At 40.2% G+C, this 26,927-nt stretch overlaps 3 protein-coding genes across 5 annotated transcripts; 2 read left to right on the top strand and 1 right to left on the bottom strand.

The window, feature by feature from the left end:
* Nucleotides 1–123: 123 nt before the first annotated feature.
* nsg1 (neuronal vesicle trafficking associated 1) lies at nucleotides 124–6,825 on the top strand. Its single transcript, XM_020086985.2, has 6 exons — nucleotides 124–242; nucleotides 1,707–1,941; nucleotides 2,212–2,368; nucleotides 2,612–2,728; nucleotides 4,423–4,533; nucleotides 5,455–6,825. The coding sequence occupies exons 3-6, from the start codon at nucleotides 2,240–2,242 to the stop codon at nucleotides 5,653–5,655; spliced, it is 558 nt and encodes a 185-aa protein (XP_019942544.1). The 5' UTR covers nucleotides 124–242; nucleotides 1,707–1,941; nucleotides 2,212–2,239; the 3' UTR covers nucleotides 5,656–6,825.
* A 709-nt stretch (nucleotides 6,826–7,534) lies between these two features.
* Nucleotides 7,535–22,515, bottom strand: stx18 (syntaxin 18). 2 transcript variants are annotated; one of them, XM_020086981.2, is made up of 11 exons: nucleotides 22,315–22,515; nucleotides 12,349–12,416; nucleotides 10,604–10,719; nucleotides 10,400–10,477; nucleotides 10,147–10,213; nucleotides 9,927–10,018; nucleotides 9,498–9,592; nucleotides 9,064–9,122; nucleotides 8,513–8,582; nucleotides 8,351–8,431; nucleotides 7,535–8,205 (listed from the first exon to the last, which is right to left on the bottom strand). In XM_020086981.2, the coding sequence occupies exons 1-11, from the start codon at nucleotides 22,465–22,467 to the stop codon at nucleotides 8,110–8,112; spliced, it is 975 nt and encodes a 324-aa protein (XP_019942540.1). In that variant the 5' UTR covers nucleotides 22,468–22,515; the 3' UTR covers nucleotides 7,535–8,109. The 2 variants fall into 2 exon arrangements, with proteins under 2 accessions (XP_019942540.1, XP_019942541.1); XM_020086982.2 differs by having other exon boundaries at nucleotides 10,400–10,474.
* On the top strand, nucleotides 22,476–25,564 carry LOC109629309 (myb/SANT-like DNA-binding domain-containing protein 4). 2 transcript variants are annotated; one of them, XM_020086984.2, is made up of 4 exons: nucleotides 22,476–22,579; nucleotides 22,923–23,226; nucleotides 23,437–23,569; nucleotides 23,906–25,564. In XM_020086984.2, the coding sequence occupies exons 2-4, from the start codon at nucleotides 22,929–22,931 to the stop codon at nucleotides 24,291–24,293; spliced, it is 819 nt and encodes a 272-aa protein (XP_019942543.2). In that variant the 5' UTR covers nucleotides 22,476–22,579; nucleotides 22,923–22,928; the 3' UTR covers nucleotides 24,294–25,564. The 2 variants fall into 2 exon arrangements, with proteins under 2 accessions (XP_019942543.2, XP_019942542.2); XM_020086983.2 differs by having other exon boundaries at nucleotides 22,514–22,779.
* Nucleotides 25,565–26,927: the final 1,363 nt, after the last annotated feature.

Here is a 26,927-nt window from a genome sequence, read left to right as displayed (position 1 = left end):
GCCCAGCAACCAAACTGTGACACTGCTCAGTCACGTCCTCACCACGCTGTCCTTACTTTCAGGAAATACATGACTTCACCTCTTTCAGGCCCCAGGGAGGAGAAATCGGATCACCGATGACTTTGTACCACAGACTCATCACACACTCTTCCAACCCAGCAGTAAGCATCATCCCCCGGAGGCTCTGCAGCTGTAGTAGCTACGAGGCGACCGTCCACTGAGGAGCTGTGGTTTGTGTCTCAGTATGTAATGAGATCACCGTCATTCTCTCTGCTGCTGCATTTTATATATACAGTAGATTAAAAGGCTGAACTTGATCATTTATGCAACTGCACATAACCCCCTTTCATTCACACTGTAGCCTGGCAACAGGCCACAGGATAAAACCTCAGTCACAGATACGAAGATATAAAGGCCCCGTAAAATCTAAATGTCATGTTTTTAAACTAGCACGATGTCCTGTACTCAATTTAGGATATACTCGTTATAGCTGTTGATAATCTAAGGTGATTTGTTTGTTGGATCACTACATGTTTGAAAATCCCAGGCTCCCTTCACAGTAATGAACTGTAGGCTGACTGTGCTCTTCACCACATCAGATATAACTAAATGTAGAAAAGCTCTAATTGGACCTGTCTGCTGTTTGGTGCTGAGCAGGCAGAGTACAGTGGTTTTCAGTGGTTTTATAAAACCAATTATCTAGGTCAAGATATATATTTTAAGTTTAGCGTACATGTAATTAAGATGTATCTAAAAATATATGTTGGATTCAATAACAAAATGAAATCTGTCAAATGAGCCGGATTGAAACGTGTAACTTTAAAGTTACAAACTTTAAGGACTGGATTCATATTTGGCTTAGCATTCAGAGACATGTATGTAATATGTTCTATTATCTTTGTTTTTTCACTCTCATTTTGTCATTGTTCTGGCTTATTATGGTTTCTGGTAAACTCATGTGGGCTGGACACAAAAAAACTATTTTGGTCAATGGCCCTTTCAAAATAAAATGACTTAAATCGATTTTGTGAAGGTTTTAGGCTGGACAGGTTATGTTAGATGAACAAGAGCTGGCAATAAAGCTCCACTGCACATTTGTGTGATGTAGTTTTCTATAGAAGCGACTCCTTTCACATTTGACAGTGTGATGATAGATAAATATTGATTATAATTGATTTAATATTTGAAAACCAAACGTAGGAGTCCCTGTCAGGCAGTCAGGCACCAATAAAAAAAGAAACCCATATTTTCTATTAATAATACATACTTAACATTTTGATTTCACCAGACAACTTAAATAATAAATACAATAAATAATGAATATAAGTCTGTTTATCTCAAATGTGTGCGAGCAAACATGACGAAAATCTGATTATTCTGCTGGACACACTCTCTTGAACACAAAAAAAATGCTTTACACAAGTACATGTACATAATGTAAAAAGAAAATCCCTTTATCAATGGGCACAAATAAAGCTAAATTAGTGAAGGGCTCAGTGTGTGTGTGTGTCTGTGCACATGTAGTTAGTTATGAGGGCCAATTTTGATTCAATTCTCACAAATTCAAAGGACTTTTTGAGGACTTGGTTTAAGGGTTAGGGTTAGATATTTATGTCAATGAGTGTCCTCACTGATGAAGTACGTGTGTGTGTGTGTGTGTGTGTGTGTGTGTGTGTGTGTGTGTGTGTGTGTTACATCACTTGCAGTGCAGCCAGACGCCAGCAGCAGCATCCAGCAGCAGCAGCAGCAGCAGCTCGGAGGAGGGAGCGCACGGACCCATTTGGCCATATTGTGCAGCAGCTCTCCGCAAATCGGCTGCGTCACACCTAAAAACCACACGAACACGCAAACACACTCACACACACATCCAGCAGCAGTGGAGCGGTAAAGAGCAGCACGTCCGGAGAAAACTGGGACTGAGAAGGAGACTCTACAGATCTGGTAGGTGCTCGGATGCGGTAAATGGTGTTTTTTCTTTCCTCCATCAGTGTCATCATGTCGGAGCCGTGCGCGTCCTTTCCTGCGCTCTTGTGGTTACCAGGCTTTTCTCCTGGCCCACAAAGCGCCTCTCATCATCAGCTGTGTGTGTGTGTGTGTGTGGGAGGGGGGGAACATCACGGCTTGCTTTTCATTGAACGTGTGTTTGGCAGAGGGAGCATCGGCACCATCTTTGGTTGAAGGCGTAATAAGCCGCTTGTCTTCTCCTCTCAGGTTGGTGCTTTTTCTCCTTGTTGGGAAAATGGTGAAACTGGGGAATAATTTCAGCGAGAAGAACAACGGGAAGGTGGTTTCTGAAGACGGGTTTGACACCATCCCTCTCATAACACCGCTAGATGCCAGCCAGCTGCAGTTTCCTGCACCAGATAAGGTGAGCTTTTAGATTTTATCCATTTCCATTGATTGAAAAACGACCTTTAGATGTGCTTCTTTAATTACAAATGGTCCAATTAAGGAAAACAGTTATTAACGGAACACATGTTTATCTGTGCAGATTTATTTTTATATGTAGAAAAGCAAAATAGAAATAATTTCATCCCTCCTGCCTCTGTGAATCCTAATCTCCTCATGACGCTGATTGGATCTTTTCTCTCATGTGTGTTTCTTCTTCCAGGTGGTGGTGAAGACAAAGGCAGACTATGACAGCGAGAGCAAGAAAGGGAAGCTACGGTCTCCCAAAATCGCAGAGTTCTCCATCAGCATCATCGAAGGCGTCTCCGAGCGACTCAAAGTGAGAATCATGTGGCCACCATCATCTGTATCTCATGCATCATCCCCTTTCCCAGCTCTCCCACACTCCCACACATGCGTATGCCGGCGAGCAGACATCTGTCTCCCTGCAGCTCAGGACATTTGTCTCTGCTGTCATAATATTGCCTCTCCAAGTTCAGCTTAGACTGTGGCTTTCTCTGCTCAGACCTACCCTCACGTCTCGTGTCCTGGGCTGCCTGTCCTCTTGCCCAGGCTGCACAGTGAGACAATTTCACGATGATTCTCTTAACCCCGCCCCATTAATCCAGCTGCTGCCATGGCGATGGCCTCCAAACGGCAGCATCAATCCTTCAACACCCCTATGGCCAGCTGATGTTTTCTAGATCATTAAAATAAATGTAAAAACACGACCCCTGCTCCAGCTCTGACTTTTTCCTTGCATGCTTTAAAATTCCTCAAACTCTACGTGCCTTGCATGCAGACTGCTCTCCCCCTCCACATCCAGAATCAACAGATGAAACTGTGAAGCTTCCTTTAGTAATAGAGCTTGAATTTTCAAAGATCTGAGAGGCAAAGAAGGCACATCACTTTCTGTGAGAACACAGCTTGTATCCTCACATTGGTGCTTTGAAATGCTGCAGGCGGCTCTTTCATCACAGAGAGTCTCTTTCATAAGCTCCTGTTGCGTTGCTTTATACGTTTTGTACTGTCTGCTCCGCCGCACAACTGCAGGACTCGCACCAACAGATGAAAATCCTTTTATTCATTGATACACGCTGTTAATAATCAATTCTGTGCCAAACAGACTGGGGAGCGGTACAGAGAGCGGCCTCACTCCCTGTCTAAGAGTCCTCAAGAATAATCAGACATGAAAATCCACATTTGCATCATGATTTCAGAGCTGAAACAGTTGACTCAAACAAACACAGAACCATTTCTGCCAAAATATCCACAAGCACTCGAGCAAATAAGCGCATTTATTTGTAACGACTCATACACCGTCAACCTCTTTGACAATAATGAGCCGTTTTTCTCCCACACCATGTCTTATCCCCCTCCCACTTCACACAAACACTAGTAGCTGTTACAGAAATCCCCGGAGAGGTGAGAGCTGGGCTGCACAGATGGTCACACAAAGTATTTCCCTGTCGAGTTACATCTTGTAGCCCTGACTGGCTGTTAGTCACTGTTACATATACACAATCACATGTAGAGACACAGGATAACTTGGAACACCTTCATGGATATTTCTGAGCTGCAGCCTCACACTGTTATTTAACCGGTTAAATAAATAAATTAAAAATAATTTAGAAGTAATATTTGCCAATACCATTTTCCCACAGTTTGCATGTTCTCCCTGTGTGCGTGTGTTTCTGCGGGTACAACAGTTTACTCCCATAATCCAAAAACATTCAGCTTTCATTCAAGGTGAACAGGAGACTCTAAATTGCCCGTAATTGTGAATTGTTGTTTGTCTCTGAGATACGCTGGTGACCTCTCCAGGGTGTAGCCCACCTCTCACCCAATGACAGCTGAGATTGGCTGCAGCCCCCCCCCTGACCCTCAGAGGACACGCAGTATAAATATTAGATGGATGGTTAAAGAAATCTCCCCTCTCATTTCTTTAGGACAGCTAGACTGGCTGAGTTATCACACAGGACGTGGTGTTGCTGATGATGGAGCTGTTGTTGTTGTGTGTCTGCTCATGTGTAGGTGACCTTGCTGGTGATCTGTGCCCTGGCCTTCCTTGTGTGTGTGGTGTTCCTGGTCGTCTACAAGGTCTACCAGTACGAGCAGCCGTGCCCCGACAGCTTCGTCTACACGGTAAACATCTACCAGCGACATTATTTGTGACCCTGTCTGATGTTGATATATTCATAGTTGTTACTTCGTCTTACAATAAGTATGGTGGTAAATTACGGTGTGACACTAAGCAGTCATCTACAGGACAGACACATATTTTTCCCCCAAATTTACCAAGACCATAATAAAATGAGATTTTCTCTTTATTTTCTGGAATGACTTTGTTATGATATGAGTATTTTCTCTTTGAAGGTTAATTAGTCATGTTAATCTGTTTTTGATGCAAATTTACCTTTTCAATTAACTTGAAATTAAAGTTTATAAATTGAAGAGAAGAAATATTCAATGAAAATGTACCATCGCTCAGTTCAATATGCAAGATTTGCTTTTAAAGCCCTACTTGGAATTAATGTATGAGCTAATGTTTTATTACCTTGACTTTCTAGTATATTTATGGTACAGACATTTATAGCTTTTCCCCACTAACGTCACTTCTAATAATAATAATAATAATATTCTGGATAAAAGCTGCAGCAGCTCGATCACTTGTCGGTCACACTGTGACTGGTAGACTCAGTGATACTGTTCATCACAGTCTAATTTAAACTCTGTGGCAGTGGAGTAATTGTTACCGAGGACTGGTTCATTCTCTATAAGAGCCTGATCCACTGCGACAGGTACTTGTACATAAAAAGTGCCTCAGCTCGTTTTCATTTCTTTCTGGTCTCTTTCTCATTTAAAGTGAGATCTTTTTCTCTGTTGCTACAGCAACAGTTTATCGCCTGCTTAGTTCTTTTCTCACACCATTAATCACAGAATGCCATTGTACTTAATCAGAATTTTGTCAACTTGTGTGATTATGTTCAATTATGCTTCACGAAATAACATTTTTCATCTCTTGGTATTTTTAAATCTTGCTCTTTCTTTCTCTCTTTTGAGCAGCAAGGACGCTGCATGCCGGCTGGGATGTATGGCAACTTCCCACCCCAGGGCCCTGGGGGCCGCGGACGCCTCTTTACCCTCATCAACCACTACAACATAGCCAAGCAGACCATCACTCGGTCAGTATCGCCGTGGCTGACCATCATGTCTGAGGAGAAGGTGACCCAGCAGGAGACGGAGACTGCTCAGAAGCTGGCTTAACCAACCTGGGGTCAGGGGGTGGGCTCACCTGCTGCAGGAAAAATAAATAATACGGTTGTGCCATTCAAGCAAACCTCGGAGTGTCATGGCTTTTTGTTGGGCGAAAAAAATCTACTTCTCATTCCTGAGGTGCTGTGCTGCCTTATTGGTGTAGTTTGGTCAGCGGACGTGTACTGTAGCAGGAAATCTGTGGAAGTGTCGAACGTGTGTTTCAACAAAGTCAGTCTTACAGTCGGGCGGACTCGTGGTTTGTTTGAATAGCATATGTTGTTATTTATTTATACTGCAAAACAAGAGTGGCAAATGTGTAGAAAAAAGCCACAGTAACACAAACACTGACACACACACTCACTGTCCTTGTACATTTACACATATGTAAGAGAACTCACTTTAGTACTCAGATTGTGAAATGACTGTGAACCATCTTGTGTCTGCGTCGCTTGTTTTCACGCACATGCACGCACGACTCTAATAATAATAATAATAATACAGTTTTGCTTTGAACCTCTTCCTTTTCAGATACATCATGTACTGATAGTGCATGTCAGACCTGTCGAGGTCCAGCAAGTTTGCAGCATATCTGCCGCTGAGGTCATAGTTTTACTGTCATGATATTGTGAATACATGAGAGTTGAACTGGAAGAAAACTTTTAACCAGCGAAAAAACCCATTTTAACTGTTAATTCAGGCCATTCTGCTCTCTGCATATAGTGCTGTTAGGAGTTTATAGTATTTGATGCATCATGTCTTTTTAACCAGCGTTAATGATTGTCTCCATTCATTTGAACTGTTTGTGATCACCATGTGCTTTTCTTTGCTGGCTACACAAGACTTATTTAATGGTTACTTTTTATAGCATACATTTTATGCTACTCTATTGAATGTTTTTTGCATTGCTAGTGAAGACACTGTATTGTGCAATGCTTCGCATTGATTCATGTCACCACTGATGGCTGGTGGTAGCCGTCACAGATGCTAGACTTAGGTTGATGTAGTGGAACAATCCGACAGTAGTTGCTTGTCCTGTTGCTTTTCTCCCTGTATTTGTCATTTGACTAAAACTGTCACAGATTCTGTACTTTTTTCAAACAACGTACTGATTACCATTGAAGTGCATTTGCTACATAAAAATGTTAATTGAAAAACTGAAATAAAAGTGCCCACATTTCACACCAATGTTTAAAGGTTCAATGTGTAAGATTTAGGTGAAAGGGATCTATTGGCAGAAATTGAATGTAGAATAATCCTTCTGATGTTTTCAGTAGTTTGTTTCATCTAAACTGTATAAATTGTAGTTTTCTTTACCCTAGAAAAGGCCCTTTATATTGAAATATACTTTATTTACATCAAGGGGACCCTCTCTACGGAGGCCGCCATGTTTTAGTCCAGACTGGACAAACTGAACACCTTTTGAGTTTTTATCACAACTGAAGTCTACCACAGGTTCTTTTTCATGTTTGGAAGGGGAGGGTGAGGTGAGGGGTGTTCAGCTGCAACATGTAATTTGAACACTATAAATTCTACACACTGTACCTGTAAGTGAAATCCATGTGAGTAAAATAATCTTTTCTTTAACTGTATCAAGAATAAGTGTTGTCATCAACACTGATGCTCTCACACAGCAGAAAATAATACCAGCTCATGTTCTCTTGAGTTATGATCAAAGAGGCGTTTCTAAGCACTTTATACAATAATATAGATTAAAACTAATTTATACAGATAAGCAGAAATTATCAAGGGGCTGCATGGCTCAAACATGTCGACTGCTTCTTTTCTTTGGCTAAGACGAGCCGTGACTGGCTGCTGCTCTTCTCTTGATGTTATCTGAAGGCTTGACATAAATTTGAAATGTATCAACTCATAAAATGATGTCCTGAGGTTAAGAGAGACAGAATTTAATTAAGAATATTGCTCAGTTTTACTTGAATGTGAATGGTGTGTCAGTACAGTTATGCTGTGAGAGGTTTCAAATAAAGGCAAAACATTGTCAGATGTTTGACAGTGATGTATAAATTAATGTCAGAGGGAAACAAATTCATGATCTATTTAATGACATGACACATGAGAAGACTCAAGTCTAAACAGTATCCTTTAGTGCACTGGTTCCAAAGTCATTTTTCAGTCAGTAAGATTAAAGCAGGAGCAGCCAATCAAACCATTATCATTCTTTAAGAGGCAGACAAAGACAGAACATTCAATCATACACATGATGATAGTGAATACAGTGCTCCCTACAAAGCTTTGCCTTCACAGAAGTGCTTTCTGGACAAAGACAAACTGATACTTCAGATCTGGGAAGAGCAAACTGTCATCTACACTTGACTCAACAATCTTCATCTTGGGAAACCGAACATTCAGTCTCAGTGTTGTCATCACTTGTTAATGAGATCACCAGTATGTGCCAGAGCCAGGCAGTTTCCCATCGTATACACAGAGTCCATGCTGGCAGCTGTGTTAGCTGTCATACCAGTCCAGGAAGAGGAGCGAGAAAGAGCACATGACGAGGAAGAAGAGGATCCATACCCGGAAGCCAGCGTTGTTTTTGATTGCCTTGGGAGAGAAGAGATAATATAGAAGAACATTTTACATTTTTTGAAACATTTTACAGATCAGATGTATAAAAATCAACCAAATGAGGACATGATATTTATGATTAGTACTCATAAACTCGTGTTTTTAATCTAGTGAGTGTTACCTCTCGTATATCTTCATTGCCTTCTTTCACATTCTCTGTAGCTCCCACAACCAGCTGATGAATGTTGTCAATCTCTGATTCCTATCATGGAGAGAGAGAACTGTTTATGTGCAACTTGTTCTCAAAAAAACATGTAAACGAAACGAAAGGAAGTCAGCTCACTTGTTGCAGCACTTTCTCAGCAAAGATCTCCTGAAGTCGAGAGATCTCCACCACCTTCCCCTCGATTTGCCTGATGCGCACAAAAGAAGAAGCATGAAACATCCCATGAAAACAGTGTGCCTGGCACATTTAAGCCCCTCCAGATGGTATCAGTATTACTAGGGCAGGTCTGGTAATTTTCACCTCAGGACTTAAGGAATTTTGCCATCTGGAACAAACATGTCAGTGATTTTCTCTGGCTGCCATGGCAATAATTTCATCTGCAAACACCTAAGCCCTTGGGTCATTTTAATCCTGTCTGGATCGACATCTGGTATTTCAAATAAGAGTTATCTTGCTCACCTGGCATCTCAATCACTTGGGGCATGTAATTTAGTGGGAGGGGATGTGAGGATGTGTAACGGCTACACTTAAGTGTCTCTGGATTACAGCAGTTAAATCCCAATAAATTATCTAATGTTCACAGAATGAAATCACTGACCTGCCCTAGTAACAGTTCACAACAAACTTATTAAAAAGGAAGAGGAACATGTTTGCTGAGGAGGTCTCACCTCACTTCATCCACCAGGTTGCTCATCTCACTCACCAACCTCTGGTTTTCCTGCTCAAACTAGACAGAAATACACAGCTCACACTTTTCACATCACCATCATTTATGTAAATGTCATCTTTTAATGTAGTACAACAGGAACTTTGGATATCTAAACATTTTAGGGTGTGTCCAACTAAAAGGCTAGATCAATCGTAGCACACAATCACTGAAGTGCTATTTCTATCATGGCAAACACCTCAAAAGTCTAAATTAGTTATCTGGAGCTCTACTAATGTAATTCTCCTCCTCAGTAAAGCACTAAATGTGTGTTTCTCTGAGTCCCTGTGCATTCAGATGTCATCTAATAATAGCTTTTCATTCCTCAACACCTGAATCACATGGATATATATGGTATAACATAAATAATGAATGAGGACATCTGAGGCGCTGTACCATCTGGATCTCCTCAGGAGAGAGCTCGTCCTCCACTCGGCCCTCCTCCCACAGGTGTTCCACTGTGTTGTCCAGGACCTCTGACGCACTTTTCTCTACAGGAAGACAGAGTGAAAACACTTCATGTAGCAACAAAATCTCCCAACGTTTCCTCAGTACTTCACTGGGTTTATCTGAGTCACACATTTAGTCGCTACTTCTCTCTGTGAAAGGGAAAATATAGCTCAAAGCAGGTTATTTTGATGGATTTGTTTAGATGTAGTCACAAATTCTTCCTTTAATTAATAAAACAGTGTTTCTTTGACCTGCACAGAATACAGGTATAAAGGGGCATAGAAAGTAAATGAAATACACAAAAATACCAAACCAGTGAAGAAGACTACCCACACAAAATGTAGTAACAGGGCTTCAGCTGTCTTCCTGTCTTACCAGAACTTTCTTCCTTGACAGTTTTCTCCTCCGTGGGCTCCACCTCTCGCGTTTTCTCCATCCGACTCTGGTGCTCTGGTGCCAGTCTGGACCTGAAACCATTGGAATCAAGATTAATAATTGGTTTTTAAGGTCACTATAGTCCTAAAATGTTCAAAGATTAAAGTAAATAATTGTGTGAATGAGGTATGCATAGATTCTGATCATTGCAAATACTCACAGTCTTTTCTTGTCCACCATTCTCTTGACTCTGATTGCTCTCTGCTCAGAGTACAGCTTACACACTCCTTAGAGACAGAAGAGATGTGTGCAACAGTGATACCAAAGCAACCATCATCTCTTTCTTAAACTGTCCTGACGATACACAAATGGGCAAGTGCAAAATAGTTGTAGACCTTTAATATACCAGGTTATATCTCTACTATTGTGATGCATTGACAGAGGACTGCACTAAATGAGTTGCATGAACTCACCTCTCAGATACATTTCAATGAGGTCCAGTACTGCTCCTCTGTGCTCCTTTATCTGGGCTGATGTCACCTTCTTCTCTGCTACATCAACAACAAGAACACATTCACTTACTAGTTTTCTCTTGATGTTTTGAAAGTCAACACAGTTGAGTGCTGAATAAAAAAAAAAAATCTCAGCATATTCTATGTTTCATATACGATGCACACCTTCATTGCGTAGCAGCCTGATGGCTTCAGAGCAGGTTCTCATGAAGATCTGAGCGTCCTGGTCGATCTGATCTCGTTCACTGTCCGTCATGCGGGTCAGATCTGATGAGATGAGACTGTAGAACACACGAGAATAATCACAGTGGATATAAATACTTTGTATGTGACTATCAGCAGCTAAACAATGAATTGAAAACCTAACAAAGACTCACTAAAGTAAATACTGCATTTACTACAAGTTTCTCCTCCCTATTGTATTTTCTGTATTCTGATTCAAGGTCATGGCAGAGCAGAGACTCAGGCCCTGAGCAGTTTCCAATTCACCTGAGCTCATGTTTTATTACAATGAGAGGAAAGCAAAATAATCTTAAACAACTCAATCACACAGACAGAACATGTAAACTCAGCATAAGAAAGTGGCTGACTCCAACTCAGACCCAGGTTTTTCCTGCTGTCAGGCCACAGTGTGCAGCTGAGACTGAATGTTTCCCTCTGGTGGACATCTAAGACACAACAAGCACCAACTATGGCACTGAGAAGCTGTGATGCTCCTCTGGTGCAAAGCTGGTTTCACTTGGTTAGACCTCATTTTGAATAAGTGTGGCTGGATTAAGTATTTCTTGCATAAGGTTTCACTGTTTATGCATAAACCTGAAGAGATAATGTTAAACCAGAGCTGAAACAATAAGTCGATCAGCTGGTAATTAACAACTAATTTAGTTTTTTTGTTTGTGTGTCAGAATTAGTCAAAAAAAATACACAACCTATTTCCATGACATTTTTGCATGGGTGGAGCATGCTCCAAGGAAGAACCCATCAAAATCTGGAACAAATCCAGATCTATCTGATTGAGTCTAGTTTCATATTAAACTGTTTTTAATGAAATTATTTTTCAAGCAAGAATGCTAAACATTTTCTTAGGGCAGTGTGACCGTTTTCTGTTTTTCACAGGTTCATGTCTTGATATATTTCGTTTTTCATCTGTTGTTTGCAGAGAACAATCTATCTGAAGACGTTACCTTGGGAATATGTGTTGCGCCCATATATTTTAGAGTTATCATCAATGAGGCTTTTACTATAATTGGCCATTATTTAATCATGCTTGGACTGAAATGGTGGCCATTATTCTGTCTGGCAAAGTCAAATGATGTAGAGGAAAATGGAGAATGATAAGAAAACTAGAAGACAGGATCAGAGCAGCCATGATGAGGCAGAACGTAGACAAGGCTGAACGTAGACGAGGCTTGTCCACACACTAGTGACGGCATCTTGATGGATTTTCCCAGGACTAAATACATCTCAACTCCGCCCATCAGCATCTCTAATGTTGAGTTAATGTGTTGTGTTGAGACTTTATCAACAAGCCTAAAAAAACATGAGTTCCTCCACACACACCCACACCTACAGAACACAGAAGGGGCCTTGGAGAGAGGAAAGCCTGGATTAGTCCCAGGGCGTGATTTGTTCTCCACTTGGTTGCAGCTCAATTATTCCAGACAATTAGACTGGAGCCTGCCTCTACAGACCACCCTGCTCGCTGCTGACCTTGTGCCAGCAGCCAGGCCCTGCAGCGCGCACACACACACACACCAAACACATTCAAAGTCCCATCATAACCCTAAACTCTGACCCCTTCTGAATTTTGTCAGAATCAAAGCACTCGTCCCTTTCTCTGCAGCCTCGGTAGGTTCTCCTACTGTCGGTGTCGATTGTGGTGGATGACAGTGACTTTTTGGTTTGCTTACCTTCCGGCGCTCACATAATCTTTCCTGTGTTGCAGCAGAAAGTCTTTGAGCTTGGTGATGTTCGCGATCTGCCAAGATAAAGTGATGAAAAGCATTAGTTGGCTTCATTACCTCCGTGTCAATGAGTCTCTTTAACTGTGATGTTTCGGTTGCTCCTTCAAATATGTTAACCTTGTCAACACAGCTTAAGAAAGAGTTTTAAGACATGTACCAGGAAACCATTTTCTCCAAACTACATTTAGACAGAGCCAGAGTAAATGTAAAAATGTGTATTTATTGGATGACAGGCAACTACTGTCTATCTCTGAATTCTCAATATTTACTTTTACAATTTATCAAGTCTGTGACATACAGAAATCAAATCTGCAATTTCCTCCTCAAACAGCTCTCATAAATAAAAGTGCATACAGAGCACTGACAGAGCGATCTCTAATAAGCTTTAAATTCACGCTCTGCTACTATTTATCACTGAGAAAATGTCCAAGTGTATGTGTGCACAGGAAAACCAAAGGAAACTTGCTTCAATCCAATATTTGCTCCTGTAATTTGGTCAAATATTAAAAAAGAACAAATTGCTTCCCTGTCCACAGAGCGGTGCTGGCAGTGAACGAGTGGATGCGAACACAGCCGGCTCTGTGAGATCCAGAAGAGGACAGGACTGAGACAAGCCCGAGACTGAGAAATGACACAATGAGTATGACTGTGACAGCGACCTCAGAGCGTGGGAGATTATTTTGATAGCATAATGACGCTGTCTTCGGCCTTCAGCCTTCAGCCTTTCACTCTAACAACCTCAATTATCAAATTGCCCTGGCTGTGAGGAGCAACCTGGCACCAGCCGTCTAATAACGTCTCTAAACATTCACTCCCAGCGTCACGGTGACCTGAGGCGCTGTTTTATTCGAGCTGACGTCTGAAAAAAATGACTATTTCTGCTACGCAGAGCAAAGGTGTCAAGATAAACAGAGCAAGGCAATTTGTTAGAAACCAAGCTCTCCCTTCTCTGGTGTGGAAGTAAACTCAGTGGCTAAGACACTGCTGTGGGGCACAAGCTAACTCAGGCAAGCCGACCCTTGTAATAATACAATTATTAGAGGTCAAGAGTTAATTGTTGTTCAGAGCAGCTGAGCTTAGAGAGGGGGGTTCAGAGGAGAAGAGAACCTTTCTTATGGTTCAAAGTCTTTCCAAACATTGAACGTTATGTAGAGTCTCAGTGAATTAGAGAACTTTGATCGAGCTCCTATGGGACTGAAACTTATTGAATATCCAATGGATAACTTGTTTTTTAAAATGTACTTGGGTTGGAAAGAATGAATTATATGCATCTTAAGATGCTTTCAGACATGCACTGTACTCTGCAGTTCCTCCGTGTTTTCTCCAGAGGAGCATGTGAGTGAAACTCTCCGTGTGAGATGCTCCACAGTTTCTAATGGCTTCAACCGTCTGGCCTCCAAGTATAAAGTCAGTAGAAATCCAGGAGAATCCAATGTGTGAACACAGCAGGAGATCCCCCACTTGATTCAACGGGAATGAGTGGGGTGGTTGATGACATTTCTAATGTTTCCACCCTGTGTACACACTCATGTATCTATCAGTGTGTTCAGTGTGTTGCAGCCTTATTGAATATCTTGTGCCTTGGTGGTGGTATGTGTTCTACTGAGAGCCATTCACGTTGCATTATTTTTCATTAAGAATTGCTTCATTCTGAATTAAAGTTATTATTTGCATGTCTATTTTGTGCGTATTAAATTGTATTCCCAGCAGTTGTTTTTTTTTTATCAATTAACAATTCATCAGAAACTATCACAATAGAAATACAATTTCTTTTTCTTAACAATTTTCGGAAAACAATTGTTAAAGCTGCAGTATGTTTGAGTGACTGTCACAACATGATTTTATTAGTTCTTAAACAATTCACAATTCTCAAGCTGTGAATGTGAATGTTATTTATAAACCAGGAAAACTGTGATGAGAGCACATTTTGGATTTTTTTCCTTTTTTTGTACATTGTCCATGACCTGCCACAAAAAAAGAGAGACGATAAACGATATTTTCTTCTTGCAATTAGCACTGGGCTTCAGTCTTTTATTTGTATACAAATGTATATATCTGAATAACTGTGTTTATGGTACTACACCTTTTTGACCAGCAGGCAGAGCTAAATCCACAGCACTGGAACACACTGGTTTAGAGCTCTACCCAGTTTGTGCATGTGTATGTTTGTGTGTGTGATGTGGGGGTGCGAGGCAGCATCAAGAGTGCTGCTCTGGGGGTTGAGCTGTCTCCTGTGTGTATACATTGGGGCTCAGATTCCCAGCACAACCTCAAGGGTTTGCAGGGGGTCAGAGGGATCAATTGCTCTTGTAACTTAAGACCCTAAAGAGCAAGTAATTCCTCAACAATGAGGAAGAGGGTGGCCTTGTGCATACAGCTCACCTCCGTGTGTGTAGGTATATGCGAGTGTGTGCGTGTGTGTGTGCATGCAGCCGGCAGAGGTGTGTGCGTGTGGGGCAGAGCTCGTAGCGAAGGCAGGAGGAGACAGTCTGCCGGGCTACATCTAATCTCGTCATCATCAAAGACCCCCACTTTACCTCCTCACTTTCTCCTTCCCCCTGCTTCCCTCCAGCCCCGACTGAGCCCAAACAAACCATCAGGGGGGATTATTATGAGGAAGAAAAGAGAAAAGGCTTAGCTAGCAGATTTCTAAAGAGCTTGGATGGCTCTTTGTTTTGCTAAATCCAGGTAACTGACAGAATTTGATGATGGCTGCCCTGCTTTGGTTTAAGTCCCTGTGTGTCCTGACCGAGGGCGATCCACACTGACGCCATGCTATGTTGTGTTTAGGTATGTGGGCCTGATACATAAAGGATGTTTCAGTGGAGAAGACTGCGCCGCATGTTGATTTTATTATCATGTTTATGTCTGACTCTCTAATGGGCTCAGTTTTGTCTTCTTGTGTCTATTCACAGTTAGAACGCTTCACTCAGCTCTATAAACAAAAAGCACCAGCAAACAAAGCTTTAAAGATTATCCCTGCTCTGAATCTTTGACCTTTTTTGATAAGTTTAGAACGTGTTTCTCATTTTTACTTTTTTACATTTAGAGTCAAAGCTGTATAAGCAGCTCTAATACACATCAGTATTAGGGTTCAGTTTTGATCATGCAGGTAGTTTAATGCATTGATAAATAATGTAAAATTACAAAACCTAGATTGTGCACTTATTGTAGTGTTGTGTGCAGTGTGAATGAGGCTGCTGGGGCTCAGTGTTGGCGAAATCACCACGGAGACAGGGCCTGTCGTCTGTTTTGGTCAAATTTAAATCGAAACTACAAATCTGTATTTTGAAGCAACCAAATCACATTTCAGGGACACATTATTGGCTGTGTCACATTTAACTAATGAAAAACCTGGACACCAATGTTTGCAATGTTGTCTGTGTGAAGGGAAAAAGTGATAACTAGTGATGGGTCAGCATCAGATAGATTATGGAAGATATTTAGAAAAACAAACAAACACATGCGTCAGAGGCGTCAATTTAAACTGCATGTTAAATTTAAGTAATCATTTGCAAGTATCCTCTATAGCATGGATTTTCTTTAAAGGAAGCTGATTGTGTAATACTGCTGTGATTCCTGTATTTCTGAATAATCTGAACATGTTTCATAATCATCATTTAAATCAACAGATTACTCTTTTTCTCACTCAGTGTTTGCAGAATGTGGAGTCATGGTGCCTGCATGTTGCTTGGATTAACACCATGATACAATAATTGATTTATCCTGACAGCCTAACACATATGAAGCCTCACTTCAAATTCTAAAGTGTAAAATCCAAAATTACACACACACACCTCGGATTGAATTTGGGAAGGTGTTGTCTGAAAATGTTTTCTAGTGTTTCATCAGACGACTGGTTTTGATTTCTTTCTAGTAATTTGACCAGTGTGTTTTCAGCATTGTTTTATCCATTTCCAGCAGAAAATAATGGGGTCATGATACCAATAAAAAAAAAATCTAATCTGTTTGTCAGGTCTGTGAGATATGCATCCCATATTCCTAGTACTTAGTATCAAATATTCCTACTAAAGAAAATAATATATGATAAGCGCAAAATTCTTGAATCATCTTAAGTTTTAATTTAGAGGAATAAAAAAAAAAAGATTTAATAGAATTGATTAAATAAAAGAACCAAAAGTCAAACCAAAGGATTACCAGGACGGGTCACAGAGACTATATAATCCCTTAACATGTTGTGGAATGTAGAATGTGCTAAATTACATCTTGTCGCGAAAACAGCAGAAATGAATACCAATATGAAAGTTGTTCTTTGCTACATATCATAGATACTACATTTGTTCGGAAAGTTTTAAAAAGAAAAACAGTTTCCCTCTTGACAACAAATTTCTAATCTGGTCTCATTCAGTCGGTCAAGGGAAAGCAGTTTATGTGAGGACTGAATCACGGAGCAAAGAGAGCGTTAATCTCATGTCCTATCAGCGTGTAAATGACCATGATAGATTTAAAAAAAAAATTTGTAATAATTTTTAGAACGATAATCAAAGTGTGTGGAAACAACAGACATCTCAGCTGAGTGACTGACTCTGAAAATATTAAGATACTCAAATCGCTTAATGATAAAACAAAACAAAAAATGAAGGCCTGGACAGTTTGCTCCTATGATGCAGTAAACAAACCTCTTTTTCTGTCGACCTTTGCCTTAAACAGTGTGTTTGATCTACTATAGATGACTGATGACAGAAGTGAGAAGCCAAACAATACTTGAGGTTTGCTGTTAGTTACTCAAACAACAGCATGACTTGACGTATTCAACATCAGTGTGAAATAACAATACATAATTAATACTCAATGCTCTCTTGCACGGACATCTTAATCTATAAGAAAAAGGCACCCTGGTGTCCTTAGGAGATGTCATCTGTTTTAGATGAGTAGACATCTGTTGTAGTTTCATGGTTCAGACTCTCAGTGTTTTAGAGTGTCAGGGTCAAGTATGCAGCCTGCTGTCATCTGCATTGGTAGTATTTCAGTGATTGTAAATCACAATAACTGTGATTTGTCTAACAACAGATCCTTACAACATTCTTTAAAAAGTTTCCACAGCTGCTTTAGTCTTGCTTCATGTTTTAATGCTTAAATAAAGTCTTGGTCTATTGTGTTCAACATTACTTTTTGTTCTGCTTAAACTATTTAGTCTGCTGGGAATCTGGTGTCCCTCTCGTGATTTAGAGTTTGACATACATCTGTAAATCTGTGTTTCACCACTTTTTTCCTCTTTTATTTTCAATTTCATGAATCATGCAACAAAAAAAACACTATTGCACGCAGCGAAACAAAATCAAGATTGTGCCTGGGCCTGACAGCAGATGCCTCAAAATTCAATTTGCCTGGCTTTCGTGGGAAAACAGTGCAGAGATTAGGCCAACTGGTAAAGAGACCATTTAGCAGCATGTTCATCTCCGGGTGATCCCTGCAGATCACATCCCCATGGCTAATGTGCCGACTCAATATAGACCCGGTTTAGACAGCTGTATGTGAGCATGTATTTGCCTGTGTGCCAATAAATTGTGACTTGAAACATTAAAGAGGAAACTTTAAACGCTGAAAAGATTCAACCACTTCTCCCATTCAGGCCTGATTTTGAAATGAATAACACACTTTTATACAGCTTGCCAAATAATAAGACTTTAGTCAGACCTCATGTTGTCTCATGACAACAATGTTGTATTATACTCAGAATTTAATACATGAATGATTGTTTTCCATTCTCTTAAATATGTGTTGGATTGCACTGTACAAATATGTGAATAATAAGTTAATTTTAGCAACAGTACTTACAGGCAGTGATAGCTTTTTATTCTTGATAAAAATGTTATTGTAAGATTAGGTCAGATAAAATATTTTTTTCTACTTTATAGACCCATCATTTCTCTAAAGGTCAGATATATGCCATTTTTCAGCTTTTCATCCATGACCTGTCAAATACAACACATTTGCAAATATGTCCCTGTTCCATCTGGAAGACGAGCAAAAAATATTATTTTCATTAATTTAACACTTCTCAGTTTTACTGGAAAAAACAGTCATGTTCATAATCTGACATTATGTAGTTCCATAGAGTATCCCAAGAACAAGAATTTATCACTTAACATTATGGGCTTGGAAACCATTTCTAACAGAAATATGTAGCAGTTTGTGAATATTTAAACATATTAGTTCAATGTGCTAAATGGTCAGAAGGAATACTTTTAATGGCTTGCAAGAAAACACTGTGAGAGGGAGCCAATTTTGGAATATCAACACTAAAGGCACAGTTGGGAGCCCAGCACTATTTTCTACACACAATTTAACAATTTCAGAGTGACCCCCCCTTCATTTCAAATGGAAAAGGTCAGCATGCTTTGGAGAGAGAAGAGGACGTGCGGTGAAATGGAGATCCCAGTGCCCCAAACCGACCCCTATGAGGTAAAAGATTCCCCAGACCAAACCCCACCCTGCAAACACTGGCCCTCTTATTAGTCAATCAAGCCCTTTTCTGCATTGCTTTGAAAGAAGCTACATTTCCTTTCTCATGGCGCAGTTTTTCAAGTGGGAAAAAGCCTCACTGGACCACTGTGTATTTGTCAACTTTGATGTTTTCTTTCTAAATTTGTGAAGCTTCAGTGGGAACTTGGAGCGCTATGCATGTCAGGGCACTCACATCTGTTGTGCATTAGGTGCCGGCCGTCAACATTGTTACTGGGGACCTAATTTAATATTTTCTTTGTTTTGATCTTCCACCTTTAATCACTGGCTCTTGGGAAGATCGGCTTTCCCCAAGAAATTGCTCGAGAGCTGAAAGAAAATGTTATTGCAGCGTGTTTATGGAATCATACATGTAAAGAGGGGACTCGCACAAAAAAAGCTGCCTATGTCAGGCTGTAAAGAGAGAAGAATGGATACTTGAGCTGGGGGAGATGTGGGTGAAAACCGCGACATAACTGTAAGCAGTCAGGACATTCCAAACTCGCAATTTCAATTTCTACAAAAGCTGCTTCACGAGGACCGTTGAGATGATATCTGCAGCGCGATGGAGACAGCGGCGGGGGGGAGGAGAGCAGAGGGCAGGAACCACAGGATAGGTTTTGGTTTCTTTTGATTCAGCAACAGTGCTTTTATTAAACCACCAGTTCTAATATCAATGTTTCAGGACATAACAAAAAGCCGGTTGTGCAGAGCTGCTGAGACTGGGCTCAAGTTTGCCTCAGACTGATGGTTGGAGACATCAGGTAAAACTTAGCATCCTGACTCGTTGAGGGAAACGTAAAGTGGTTCTTCGAGGTGACTTTGAAGAGGTCTGTGTTCATGATTTTCATGTTAGGCCAAATACTCTTAGCTGTATAAGCAACACTCATGACATCGAGGGAAGCCATTGTGTTGCCAACTGTAACTGCCAACCATTGATGATGTCTCTGTACTTCAGTGGAAGAATAACATTTGAGATGTTTCCTGAACTAATTTAATGCCAATGTTGCCTTTTCCTGCCAAGTTTCTATGTTCAGTGTCCCATTACAAGATTTAAACTCGTTAAACTTGTTTTCACCAATATATTTAAGCTTATGTGATATTTCCTACAGTTAAATCAAGATTAGTTAAGCATAGTTAAGTCTTTTAAAAGAGGCACTGGGATCAGAATTTCCTTGATGTAATGTAATTACAACCTGAAGTCGAACATCTTTCTAGTGAACCACTATTTTAATTAGAGCAGGACGTCATACGGAAGATTACCATGTCTTTTCAATGTAATTAAAATGAGGAGAATGCTCTTTACTACTCTCCATCACATTGGTTCATTTTCTGCATCACTTTTAAACCCAGTCTCCAGACCTGTAGGTTTCAGATCTCAAGCAGAGTAATTATTTATTTAGATCTGCTCATACAATCATCCATTTAAAGGAGCCTTTAATCAGTCAGCAGTGAACCGTGCCAGAGATGCAGAAATACCTGCCAAGACATTAGATTAATTAGTAAAAGACCAAATGACTACTGTTGAGCCTGAGGCGCTTTTGCTAACAGTGATTTAGAGATGGTTGCCACAGTTGCAAGGTTCCCACACCTTCATAAAAATCAACTTCAAGAAAATTTCTACGACTTCCAGGCCCAATTTCCTCAGATCAAAGAACCCATCATGGCACAGTTTGAAACATGGATCAACATTAATCAATGTTATAACACTAAAGCTGTTCCCAGACATGAATTCCAGTAAATGTCTGCGCAATGAGGACCAGTCCTTCACCGGAGTTTGCCTTTCACAAATAAAAACACAGCAGGAGGTTCTTCAGATACAACATAGGAATCTCCCAAGTCTTCAGGTGAGGGGTTGAGCAGCATGCAGGAGGCAGGACGTTATGAATTCTGCTGCAGAGTTCATGTGTTTTTGTTTTCAGCACATTGACATAAATGTCCTACCCAAATCTTTCCAAGTTGACATCTTCTTCTGTGTTTTCTACATGTGTGTCACTTCTTTTTCATGCTGAGATATTTGGATTCTTTTGGGTTTTTGCATCCATCGTGTATTAGAAATGTCATCAATGCCCCCGCTCGCTTAAGGTGAATCCTCTGGATAATCTCCTGCTGTATTCTCACATGAGCTTGGACATTAACACATTTTTTTACAAGGGGGCTGATAGGAGAAACTCCAGAGAATGTCTGCAACACTGACTCAGACATTTTAGTTCTCACTTACAGCTGAGATTATTTGGAGTTCAGAGCAGTCCTTAAAGCAGTTTAGGATTTTGTATAACGAGAACAAGCAGGCTTTGGAGTTCATACAGACAACTACTTATAGGCTTGAATGTGTAAAAACTACAAACTCACTTATGTGTGCTATGTTACAGTAATGGCAGAATAAAAAGTAGACTGAGGTCTCTTACACACATGTAGACAGCAACACATAGCCTCTTGCTAATATTATGCCAGAACTTTAATTTCAACCTTTCACAGACTATATAAATGCAAGCACTTTCAATTACCGATATCTTTTTGTGTCTACTTTGAAGGCCTTTTTAAAAAATTCAAATTCACACAACATTAAACTACATAAACATCCGGTGGGAACTGTGCAGTTGGCTCCCTGCGAGATGAGTTAGAGTGACAGGAAGAGTGTATTGAAAGCAGACATAATGATCCAGCCTGATCGTTGTGCAGGTAATGACTGGAGAAAGCGAGGGGAGGGAGTGTTATTAATAACAAAGTTAGAGGGAGTTAAAGCTCTGACTCACTGAGAAACGTGATCATGATTTTCTGGTTTATTGCTCTAAATATTTTGAAGTAAACCAGTGTTTCCCTGAGAATGTTTTTCAGGCCCAGTAGTACTCACTCAAGAGCTTCTGCATAAAAATAAGATGTGTAAAATTGCAAAAACTGGCACATGATAAACTCAGTGAGCTTTATTCATTGCTGCACTTTGTCTTCTTTAACAATGGCATCATGATATGAACATTTGCTACGTTACTTTTTGTCTTAATATGTTTTTGTTTTGACCTGGCAGAGTTACTATCATAGTGGAAATACTTTAAACACAAACAAGACCATAAGGTTAGTATTTGTTATGTTTAAAGTTGTGAAACCGTTTCTTGAGCATTATCATAGAAATCATCACTGAGGCCATAGTAGTTTGAAATGAGATTAATTAGGTTTCGACAGTCTGATGACGATGCTCGTTGTTAGGTTTGACAGATGTGATTTCTGATAAATCTGACAACTGGCAGATCCCTCTTTAGTGTCTATCTCTACATGTGTTTGAGTGCATCAGACGCAGTTTAAAAACACTAAACTCTACATTTTAATTCAACATTGTTTTTTACAACACAGTAACTTGTGTTAAAACATCCGTGTCCAGCTGTCATCAACTGTGGAGTCAGTATCGGTGCTAGCCCTGCTAGCTAAAGCTAACTCGAGGGAAACACTCACCACCTCCTTCGCCTTCGGAGAGAAGCCGCTCTTTGTCCTGCTCCGCCTGAAAATCTCATCTTTAGTGGAGTCGAAGCCGATTCCTATGGCCTTGTTCCTGGTTTTCACTGTCTTCACACTGGCTTTAAACAGCAGAGTTATATCCACAGCCATGATGTCCGGGCAGCTGTAAACAAACTGACACGTCACCAGGAGACGACGTCATCATCCTGCGACGCGGAGTTTTCCCTGAGACGGAGCAGAAAGCCTTACGTTTTACCTTAAGGTTTTATTAAGATCTCTTCATTATAGCGTCGTTTGTGCTTCATCTTATTCACATCTCACACGAGCCTGGGCTGATAACAAATAACTCTTCGACTTGATTCAGCTCCAGGCAGCGAAAATGATACAATTTCAAAAAAATCTCTTAAATATAATAACTTAAGTTTAAGGAGACTCGAGTGGAAGTTTTCTCTTTGCAGTCAGGTGATCATGTTGAACATTTCCGTTAAACTGAGTCTTACTGAAATCTGTAATTGACATTAATGTGCTGCAAGGATGTGCAAATTGTGCATGTATTTAATCCATCAGATAATCAATATGTGTGAATTTCTGTCTGTCTCTTTCAGATAAAAATGCCTCTACAACTTCTTGAGGGGATGACCAGCAGGAAGAGAAGACCGAACTGGACAGACCAGGAGTGTCTCCTTCTCGCCCAGTTAATGCAGGAGAGGAGGGAGATAATCAGAGGGAAGTGCAGCACTGGAATATCAGTACAAGACAAGAGACAAGCCTGGGAGGAAATCACCCAAGCCATCAACACCGCCTTTCCACAGATTCAGCGCACAGTGTCTGACTGCAACAAAAAGTGGGAAAATCTGCTGGCAAAGTCGAGAGAGGAGATCAAACGACAGAGAAGGCAAGCAGATACAGGTGATGGAAATCTGCCCTTCAATAGCTATAAAACTCATAATGAACATTGTTAAAGCTGCAGTCTGAGACTACCAAAGTCAAGAGGGTGCATGTGTGCATAATATATGTTTCGAATTAAAAGATAGAATACATTTGCAATTCCACATCTGTATTTTTATGTTGAATGTATTATATTTATGATAAATTAATACACACATTTTCTATCAACAGATGAAGGTATGTCCCTTGAAGAGTTCAGCACTGTGACCCAAATAGTGATTTCTGTGATGAACCTCTCGGATATGCTGCAACAAGATCGAGAGGACTCTTCACTGTCAGACTTTGTGGAAACTCCTCAAAACAGGTGAAACATTTGTTATATTTGTGGCTTCTCTCGTGTGCTCAGACTGAACCTAACTTATCTGTAAGTTACTTGTAATTTGTCACTGTATTGTAACTTGAATCTGGACAAATTTAACCTAAACCTAGAATGGCACTCAGTAGAGAGCATACCTCAGCAAAGTCCATACAGTCCCTAAATGAAACCCTATTTTAAAACAACATTTAAATTCACTAGATCTAGATTTTAATTTGGATCTGCACCAAATTGCATAAAAATGACGGAAGCCTAACCTCCTTATTGGAGGTACCCATGCACATGCTTGGAGATGTGAGAAAATATGTCTTTCCCCCATTTCAGCTGTGATCAAAATGGAAAGGACCACAGAAGTGATGAAGGTTTCCCAAACAAACGTCCACTGACCGACCACGAGTTCCTCTCCTATCAACATCCATCCACTTCTCCAACAGAGCAAAAATATTCTGCTTTCACAAATATTCCTAAATCCCTTGCAGTACAGTTCAGTACTCCCCATTCCTCCAACTTTACTACCTCTGGAGAACACTCGTATACTCCTGGCTCTACTTCTCCAACCTCAGTGCACTGCACAACTTTGCAAGAACGAATGGATTTGGAAATGTCTGTGCTGCGAAGACAAGAGGCTGTCCTCAAGCTGCAAGAGGAATATTACACGCTAAAAATTAAGCTGATGAAAAAGAAAATGGAAGAGCCACTTGAAAAGGACTAACACAATAGTAGAAAACTCAGCTGCATCCTTATGTGACTCTCTGCCTGTGAAATGTGTCTCGTGAAAATCTAATGAGTGTTATGATTTGTCAGTTTTACAGTTGAAATCTGTAATGGTTTGTGTAGTAGGGAGGAGGGAGACACCAAAAACACTTAATTCAGGGTGAAGACTCATTCCATTTTCTGCTGTTGTGAAACTCTCATCAGGTTTGTCCCATTATGCTGAATAATAATCTTCATGTGACCCGATCTGTTGGTCACAGGTAAAATAAAAGTCTGAGGATATTCTGCATCCACCAAGTTCTATGTTGTTTTGTTTCCAAATGAATGTGTTTGTCAATGACTCAGATTGTATTCAATATTTATTCCTGTACACAGTATTGTATTTTCTGTCTGTCTGTACAGTCACCCAGTATTGTGAGGATGTTTGAGTGAGGAAATGTTTTTTGTTGTGTTTATCTTCAGTGATTATGACTGTCCAATCTTTGTGCAACACTGTTATGCATCATTACATCTCACAGAATACAATACATCATGTTTGTATTGTAGCACAATGAAAGTATAGGGATTCATTATGTTATACCTCACATTATTACCACTTCGGTGTCATATTGAAAAAAGAAACAGAAAAATTACTGCAGAGTAATAAAATGAAAACTGTTCTGAGTCGTATTTGATTTAAACAAATGTGACCATCTAGAGTAAAGTGGTCCAGTGTAAATCAGTTGTTGCTTGAATACATGAGTACGTTTGGATTGGAAACACAGACCAGCTTTTGATTGGAGCTTATGTCATAAGTGTTGATATATGAGTTTAAAATCCTCTATGTTGACAGATGACGTGTTAATAAATAGGCTAATGCATCATGCTATATACACTTACTGTAGAATTTCACATACTAAATTGTGTAATTCTTGAAATTGATTTATATTTTGTAGAAAGCATAATTTGTGTTTGTCCTGGCTTGAAATTCCAATTCATTGGTGTAGCTTTACACTGTGAGATATTTTGTTTATTTACTGATTCCTGCCATTTACTCCTAAGTGCAAATTTGAAAGCTGTAAATGTTTGACATATACCAATAAACATATTTATGAAAATTGAACTTGATCCTGCCAGTGAAAGTAAATCCAAACTAATGTCCTGTCTAGACAAATGTAGTTATTTGTGCGTAATATTCCTCATAAATCCATTTATTTGTAAGTGACTGGCGTTGGCACTCAGATCTAAGTGGTGGGGGCCCAGAGTGTTGAATAAAAGTCTGTTATTTGCTGTGTGGTTTGCTCATTTCCTTTGTTAGTGTTGTGCCAGACTGTGTTACAGCTGAGTGCTGTGACTGTCTCTCCGTTTCTGCCGCCTCAGCATTAACTCCTCATCATTTGTTTTTTCATTCACTCTTTCAGCTTTGACTGTGGAAAGAGAGCAGCTATTCAGGGACCAAGGTTATTGGCTCAAACTGAGGCATGATTGCCCTTTTGATACTTAATGTGTTGATGTGAGCTAACCGAGCATTAAAGTTTCCTAGCTTTTATCTTACCACGGGATAAAACCCATTATAACTGAGCTTGCTGCAAGCATGTACTGTACTGGGCTTGAATGGGAAATAGGATAACTGGTTGCTATTTCAATAAAAGATTTTTATCTCCCTATGTTATTTAGTTTTTTACCTGAATATCGGTACACTGGAAACCCCCAAATATTGGCCATACAGAGGTTACTTCGTCATCAAACATTTGCAATGTAGCTTCTCTGTGCTACTTGTGGTGCATTTGTTTTTTGTGCAATCTCTTGTTGTGTTTTGTGCATTTGTACCGCATGTGTTGAAGTTATCTATTTATTTTTTACTTGTGTAGTGTATATATGTGTTTTCTTTGGTCGCAGTGCGTTGAACTCTCAGCCACTGTACATTCCTAGATACGATCTATCCCTCTACGAAGCGTCAGTGATGGTATCCATTCCTCCCGTCTGTGACAGATGAGCCATGTTTTGGAGTATCCTCTGGCCAGTCCACTTAACTGTCTGAAAAGGAACCCCTTAATCTCCACTTTCTCTTTGTTTGGACTATTATCAGACCTGTCAGTCGTGGCTGCTTTATCTTCATAGAACTCATCTATTGGCTGTTTGACGTTGGCTTAATTCTATCAAAGGCCCTTATCTCTGCTTTGCCTGGGGATGCATCCTTCCTCTGACTCACTAGAACAGTCCTGGCTCTGATAAGAGGATCACTTATTAGGGTGAATAACTTGTTGTAAGGGCTTTTTAATACATGTTGTGGCTCATTGGGCTTACCTCATGTATTTTGCCTGATTCAAGTCCATCAGTGTGCTTTTTCTCTATAGGTGCTCTTTATTAATAGGGTGTATTCTGTAACCTGGCCTAATGACACAACGCTATCCCATCAGCCACTGCTGATCCAGATCTGAGATAGTCCCCTTTGATGGCAGTTAGCCTTCTCTGTCTTTTGGCAGTAGTTACTTGAAGCAGTCTGAAGGAATGTTATGCATCTTGATCTGATGAAGAGCAATTACATGGGAGGGAGCTGTTGCCTTTGAGGTGGAAGCTTACCTGCCACACCCTGCAGGCTTACAAATAAGCCTCTGGACATGACCCAACTCTATGAGAATGGTCCATTTTC

The sequence above is a fragment of the Paralichthys olivaceus genome, chromosome 2, assembly GCF_024713975.1.
Source record: "Paralichthys olivaceus isolate ysfri-2021 chromosome 2, ASM2471397v2, whole genome shotgun sequence".
Classification (NCBI taxonomy): Eukaryota; Metazoa; Chordata; class Actinopteri; order Pleuronectiformes; family Paralichthyidae; genus Paralichthys; species Paralichthys olivaceus.
This window is presented reverse-complemented; position numbering and strand designations above follow the sequence as displayed.